This window comes from Aplysia californica, unplaced genomic scaffold (assembly GCF_000002075.1).
Source record: "Aplysia californica isolate F4 #8 unplaced genomic scaffold, AplCal3.0 scaffold00004, whole genome shotgun sequence".
NCBI classification, from domain to species: Eukaryota; Metazoa; Mollusca; class Gastropoda; order Aplysiida; family Aplysiidae; genus Aplysia; species Aplysia californica.
Window position 1 is genome coordinate 2873615 of NW_004797274.1, and position 7839 is coordinate 2881453.

At 40.3% G+C, this 7839-nt stretch overlaps 1 protein-coding gene across 1 annotated transcript in view; it reads left to right on the forward strand.

The window, feature by feature from the left end:
• The window catches only part of LOC118477376 (G-protein coupled receptor GRL101-like), a 39176-nt gene that overhangs the window by 8076 nt on the left and 23261 nt on the right, over window positions 1–7839 (forward strand). The window contains exons 6-7 of the mRNA XM_035968695.1: window positions 1311–1473; window positions 2840–2891. Coding sequence (XP_035824588.1) covers window positions 1311–1473; window positions 2840–2891 — 215 coding nt within the window. The remainder of the gene's footprint in view (window positions 1–1310; window positions 1474–2839; window positions 2892–7839) is intronic.

The following is a 7839-nucleotide window of genomic DNA, read 5'->3' on the forward strand; positions in this document are numbered from 1 at the left end:
GGGGGCGTTTCTATCTTATAAAAGTCGCCGGACAACTCCCCAGTTCAATTATGCCCGGCCTGCTCTGGAGTTATAATTTGTATATATAATAAATACTCTGGGTCCTAGAGAGTTGTTTGTACGAAATAACGGAGAGCGGGCGAGACATGCGCTGACAACGAGTTTCTATTATGCAGTTCACCCTCTGTGTTCATGTCTTTTTTCCCTTTTTTTTCCCCAAGTGGAAGATCTGAAACAGACATCAGCAATCATGGTTCAACACTATTTTCTCTCAAAAAAGTTCTCTAGCTGTTATTCTGGTCTCCCCTCCACCCCCCTCCCCCGGGTCACCAATCGCTTGAAACCTTCAAATGTCCATGAAATTCTTGCTGAGGTGATTTTTGTGTCTGTTTCGGTTATGGCCCAGTTTCGTTGTCATTTTGTCTTATGGATTCCCAGCTAGCGTGTGGCCTGGGCACACCGGTATAAAATAAAAAATACATTTCGACCCTATTCATAAGTTAAAAGGGCTTTCTCGAATGGCATCACTGCAACTCTGGATGTGCGTAATAGGTCAAATAAGTTTCGAATGGAGGGCCCAAGTAGACTTTTACTAGAAGCGGGCACGAGCTGAGAAGAGTACCCGTTTCTCACGAGAAATGCCCTTCCCGTCACTTCCCGGCCACTAAACTACTGGCCGGTACCGAGAAGTGATACCGCTCGTTGGCTTGACATAATGAGTAACGAGAGTGAGAGAATGAGAGGGGTCGACGGAAAGAGCGGCACAGCCAGCGAGAAGTGACAACGCAGACAGTGTCACCCATTACCGTGCCGCCCTCTGTCTGAAACTGAAAGGGAGGGGAGAGGGTGGCGAGGCGAGGCGAGGCGAGTGGGGAGTTGATCAGGGCTTAGACCAAGGCCAAGGTCTCCCTACCTTCCTTCACCGCCTGCACCTGCGCAACAGGGCTAGCCTAGTTTAGATCCCGGTCACGACCGACCCTTTTGCTAAGCGAGCTGCTCGTCCAACGGCGAGAGACGAGAATTAGGTCACGAGACGAGAAGCTCTTCTCAGGACCGGTACCGGTCAGCTTCTCGGTCTTCTCGCTCGGGAAGGAAAAAGTGCTTCCCGCCCGTCTCTAACTTTTACTAACTCACCTTAATATACAATTTAACCTGCTCTAACAGCAACCTGCAAATAACAATTACGTGTACAAACTGTCACTTCCCTGTGTCCGCTCTTGCGTTTTTTAAAACATAATAATAACACTGTGTAAGACATTCACCTGTCTAAGATGGCCACTTTTCCCCTGGAAATTGGGTGACCGTCTTAGACAGTTTCGACTGTACTTGTGTATTATTCGCCTAGGTCTGCTGGCGCTGAATGGCCACGAAGTCTCCAAGGACACTTACGCTTGGTCCGCAGTTCTGGTGGTACCCATCAACTCGGCCTTGAACCCTGTCCTTTACACAGTGCCTGTTATCAGGAAGAAATGGGTCTGTCTCCGTTTGTGTGTGTTTGTATGTATGTGTGTGTGTGTGTGTGTGTGTTTGTGTGTGTGTATCTGTATGTGTGTGTATATGTCTGTCTGTCTTTCTGTCCGTCTGTATGTATATATGTTTTTTCTGACTGTCGTTCTCTTTCTTTTTCAATTGCCTGCACTCTCTTCCCTTTCTACCCCTTCTCTCCGTCTGTCTGTCTCTCTGTCTGTCTGTCTGCCTGTCTGTCTGTCTGTCTGTCTGTCTGTCTGTCTGTCTGTCTGTCTGACTGTCTGTCTGTCTGTCTGTCTGTCTCTCTCCGACTTTGTTTCTTTCATTGTCTCTGTGTGTGAGTATATGTTTGTGTTAACGAATTACTTACCCTTATTGTGATCGAAGGATTCATTGTTTTCTCCTTCAAACTCTTTCGTGCCTTCAAGTCATCAAATACGTTACAGAATTTAATTTCTTTCAAGTTCCAGGGGAGTAGAACAAAACATTTTTATCCCTATATATTACATGTTTGACACGATGTTTGAGGTATTTGAATGGACACACTTTTCCATCGTAGCTTGTCCTTTTAGGAACATCCACATTGCTTTCCGTTACCTCATTGTGGCTCGACTTTCCATCTCGATGGACAATGTCGGAGACAGCCCCCTAAATGCAGATGTGACTAATTATAACGATTGGGCAGTTACGTTATGGCCTGAAGGTGTAGTGTTCAATTCGGTCAGAATCTCGGGATTTAAGCGATACTGTTTTTCTGCATGCTGCCTCAGTCCCATCGTTTCTGAACGTTAGAATGTAGAGTCCACTTCTCATTTACCCAAAGGGACGTCACACAAAGCAGCCCTTGACACACACGCAAGTGGCTGACTGCTCAAGGGAGGTGACTTGTATAAATGATTGCCCACGAAATAATCTTATTTGAAAAAAGAAAGTACAAAGCCCCCCCCCCAAAAAACCCCACAAAAAAACAACAAAAACAAACAACAACAACAACAAACAAACAAAAAAACAAACAAAAAAACAAACAACAACAAATATCTGCCGCTAAAAACAGAAGTTTGATTTTGAGTTTGAGTAAAAAAAAAGCTCATCGACGCTGAAAAAAAATCATTCTAGAATTTGAAAAAATCAAACAACCCAAAACTGACGGCGTACGGACAGGAACAAATAGGGAAAGTAAAGAAGCAGGACCTACCAAAGGCACTCCCCTCCCCCACCCCTAAAGGAAATACAGCGTATAAGACCTACCTGTAACATTTCGAATATTATCTAGAGTTGTTCACATCTGTAAACACAATACTCTGTATAATATAACTATAGTTAGATTATCTTGCAGATGATATTCTGATCAATTTTCTTTTATCGTGCGCAGGATGAAATCAAGCAAAACTACTTCAAAACTGGCACAGCCTTTTCAAAAACAGGTTTGTTTGCGGCTCGGTTTTGGCACTATCTTATCTCTGTCCTTTGCACTTGCAGTGTCCTATACCGTTGCCTTTCTAATCCCATAAATTACGAACAATTCCAAATTTTAGAATCCATTTCTTATCATTCGTTTCTCTCTTTTCCTTGAGTTGTGTTCATTATTACTGCTTTTTAAAAGATAAAACAAATGGGTTTTTTTTTAGAACAATAACGTTATATCATAATAATAAGAACGTTCAAGTTCTAAAACTAAAAATACTAGAGATGATCTCTTCAGTGTTGTAAGGTAACATCTGTTATTTTTAAAAAATTTGTTCTGTAATATCTGTAGACACTTTCCCTTCTCTTCCTTTCTCTGCTTTACCACATACGGCCAAACTTTAGCCTTCCTGTTGCACAGTCACATTTTATAACAATATTCTATTAGAAAAATATACATGACAATGTCTTTCATGGTCTAGAGTACGCTCACAACACAAACAAAAGTTGCTGTAGCAGTAGTTACGTTTGTTGTAAATCGGCTAAAGTTTATAATTCTTTAATATGCAGTAATAATTTGTGAAGACAAAAAGTCAAGTTTACTTGTTTTGTGGTCGCATGCAAATAAGGAGCATCAATAAAACGTGTAGTCCTTCACTTATTGAAAACTTTCTGTCTACAAATCCCAAAAGTATTACATAAATTAAACAATTTATCAGTTCTGTAGAAAAAAACTCACCTTATGCAGTTGCAAGCGCCTAAAACTTTTACCCAAACTGAAACGAAACAAATTCATGTTGCCTGGTTGTTTTGTTTTCTCTATTCTCTTAAGCAAATGCAAGCGGAAAGGAGAGCAGCTCACAAAGGACAGAAAAGGATACTCTTTCTTCTGACACTTCAAAGGAGAAGGCGGATAATATGAAGGATATAATATAGACACCAGAACGCACTTCAGGTATGTTCCGTTTGTAAAGGGTGTAGATAGCGTGAATGACACCTACATTATGCATGTTATACATACACTGGGATAGCACTGCCTTTTGTTTAGAGATTCACACATCACTATGAAAACTTTGCTTTGAAAAAATCAGTCATTTAGTTGTTTTTTTTATATACTCGTGTACTTAATCAAAGGGAAACCCAAAGTTTGCCTTTCCTTTTTATTTATTTTTCTATTAATTGATTTATTATTCATTTACCTATTCTATAATACATTCATCCTGAATACTCATTTATTCATTGCTTGTTTGATTGTCTGTATATTCACAGTACATTTCGACTGGAATTTTAGCGCTCTATGAGAGCAAAGAATTTCAACACAGCCAAACGCCATATTCACCCCCTTGGCTTCACCACGAAGATTGCTCTTCTTCTTGCTACAACTGCAAGATATTATGTACATAATAATGATATACCTAAACGTTCTAGGTCTTTGTGTTTTTTGCTACACCTACGTGTCTAGTTTGTTCGCTATAACTTTCTAAACTACATTTGAATTAGTTTCTTTTTGCTTATTAAGAAAACGTTGAAATGTAAATCTTATACAGAACAGAAAAGTCCATTTTGAGAAGGTTTTAGGAGGACTTAATCTGCAGAGAGAAGAACGTTTTGGATCCTGTTCGGATTTGAACCAAGAACGCCCGTGCATTGATTGTGAGCGAGAGGGTCTTCACAACAACAGCCGGCGTGTGTTTTTTTAAAAAAACTTTGTCGGAAAGAAAAAAACGGGAGTACATGAAATACGTAGAGGCTTGCGTGCTGAGGTATCAATGCATAACATAAAAGTTTTATCAACTGCACCATCTGGGGTAACTACTGATATATTTCGTTTATAACTACGCAGTATTAATTTGTACCGCTTTACCCGATGCCCGATGAGTAGACTCAAATATTGCATTACGAATAGTTAATCATAACCATGCCTTCTAGGCCCAACTGTGTTTTTAAGTGTGTATTGTTGGTTTAAATTTTGATGTCAACATACCTGTTTATTATAATGCATGCGGATTTTTTGTAATTTTTTAAATCAATGTATGGGTATGTACAGAAAAGTAGGAAGACATGGAATATCATCAAGTAGCTAGCCCAGGATAGGGAAAGGTGGAAGGTGTTTGTTCGTGGCCTATATCCTGATCCAGGGTGAGAAAGCCAGTGATGATGATGACGAGTATGTTCGAGCAGTGTGTAATAGAAGGTTTTTGTTCTACTCTAGAAAAGTAGAGGTTTTTACTCTTTCTCTATTGTGCATGTGCTTGACACACCGGTGATATTCTTTTTACTGTGATGCACTTTGTGTAAGTAAACGTAAGCGTGACATCATTTCCTTACAACACCTCAAATAATTGATATCCCTGTCAGAAAATGGCGTCTGTGGTGTAGAGATTTGGCTGTTCGTCATCGCAAGTAGAAGACGTGTGTTCGATTCCTTTGGGTGGGGGGGGGGGGATTTTTTTATGGAGCCTCTCCGTCTGTCTGCTGGGGTCTCTGCTAGGACCTTGTATCCATGTAAGCTCAAGTTGGCCCTGACGGAGAGGATTAAAGCAGAGCTCCCTCTAAATGATCTAAATTGAGTCTAATGAGGCTTAAAGGATAAAGCTACAACGACCGTGGGAGTGGCAAACCAGATGGGCGAGGCATCTCTCTGTTGATGGAGGTTTTGCAGTTGTTGAGTTGAGGGAAATGATTTCAGGCTGTACGCTTTTATAATCCAAATAAGATATCATATTTTAGTTCAATTTTGTTGACATTTTTTATCTGTGCGCCTCATCTCATAAATAATAGTGTGTGTCTATAGTCTGGTTTCTGGAATATTCTTGCACTGTTCCAGAATTCGTTTTCAAAGGACGGAAATGGAAACCTTAGAAGAAATATTGCTCAGGTTAAAAGTATAAAATTAAAGAAGTTTAATGTACTGAATCGGAAGAAAGGGATTCGGGTGGAAGTAGGTAAAATAAATTAGGCAAACACCCAAAGAGGTGGGCATTAATGGGAGTTAAAACGATGAGAATGAAGCTTTATTACCATTGAATGTTTGTTATTTGTAGCAGTGTAACTTTTTAATAAAAAAAAACTTCATGTCTCAAATGATGTCGTTAAAAACTCAAAGCTTTTGAGAACGTGATTTCTATTCTATTAAGCTTCATGTGAAACGATCTTTGTCGTCAGCGTTACAAACTTCAATTTTATGTCCTTCTGAGATCTGTTCTTTGAAAAAAAAATGTCTTTACCGTTTTAATAAATATGTGCTCTGTGTAACTGTTTTCATGTCAACTAATTGTTTGACCTGTCCTTACAGGCTGTACGTGTTTTAAAAAATAATCCAGCCCCTTCACATATAATAGTAATTTCACATGAAAGATATTGTACGAAGAGGACGAGGGAAGGACAATAATTACTATTACTTTATTTGCCCAAGGGACGAAAGCACAAGCTTGATCGTTCTGAAGGTGGAGTACCATGGCTCCTTATCCGGGCACGGCAGAGTAAAGTAACTCGGCGTATAGGTTTAACGCACCTATCAACATTATTAACTCATTTAAGAAGCGGGGCCTCTGAAGTTTCCGTCTGTCTCCGATTGGAGAGTCAAAGGGGTTGAGAACCTCGAAAACTCCACAAGCGATCCGAGTTCAAGATAGGCCAGTCTGGGTTTCGAACCAGGAACATCCGCTTCGTCGTAGACTTCAGACTTCACCAGCACGATGCCAACTGAGCTGACGGAGTTCCCAGAAGAGAACGAACATTCCAGAAGGGGCGAGAATAGTCTTGAACTCTAAGAAGGGATTCCCATTGGTCAGATTGGCCCGATCTGCATGGTCAGAATGGATCAGGTAGTGGCGGGAAAAAGCACTGGCCAGTACACACCGTATTCAATAGACCTCTTATTAATATTTTTTTTTCTTTATCAAATTTTACCCGACAGTACATTATAGCATCACGCGTGCGAAAGCAAAGCATCTCGTTCCACAATGTCATGTGACACGTGTAGCGGCTCTCTGATTTGCCAGGATTTTCATCAAATGCACCCAATCGTGGCCTAGGAAATCAAACTTCCAGTTTGTTTGAGGCAGATCGGATCAGATTGTGACTGAATGCTAAGCCTTTTCCCCTCTATCGCACAAAATCTGACTGCCACCTTCAAATGGCGTGAAATGGCGATTTGAGGAAAAATCACTGCAATAAGTGCTGGGATTAAATCCGAACTAGGTGTGTGTGGGTCCAGTTCGTAACAAAGTAAAAGGCGGAAAAGCCATTTTTGTGTATAAAAATAACAGTCTGCGACTTGGAAATCGTGACAAACAATCCACCACACTCTACACCAGGAGTTCAAGAGTTGGAGAGAGGAATTAACTCCTCCTAGATTAAGAATTCCAAATACGACGGACGGGTCTTTTGGAAGCTAAGAAACATATCAAGGAACAAACACCCCCCTCCCCCCATAAAACAGCAACAAAAAACAACAACAAAACAAAAGCAACACCAACGAAACAAGACACAAACAACCGCCTCCCCCAAAAAAAGAAATACAAAAATTGTAAGCAATGTATGTAGATCTACTTTAAAAAAAAATAAAGAATCAAAATTTTGGGCTGAGCATATCTGAACAGTTGGCCGACAAAATGATATCTTCCATCAAAGCACAAAGCTCACACATGAACTTTACAGAAAAGAGGACAGACAGTAGAAGCTGGACAGCGGATGACCACGTAGATTAACTCACTAAAGACGCATGCCCTGGTCAGTCAACAACCCCCGGAGACGATCTGTTAAGAGGCCCTCTAAAAAAACCATATTAACTCTGCTATTCAAACATATTTCTGAATCCTCATTTTTTTTTCTGAAACTCAAAATGGCAGGCAATAATATGAAAAACTATGAAATATGCAAATTCTTGTTTCACATTTATACATGTTAGTTCGGAATGTGCCGCAACATTGTCAATGGTCTCTCATTGATGTACCGAAATTATAT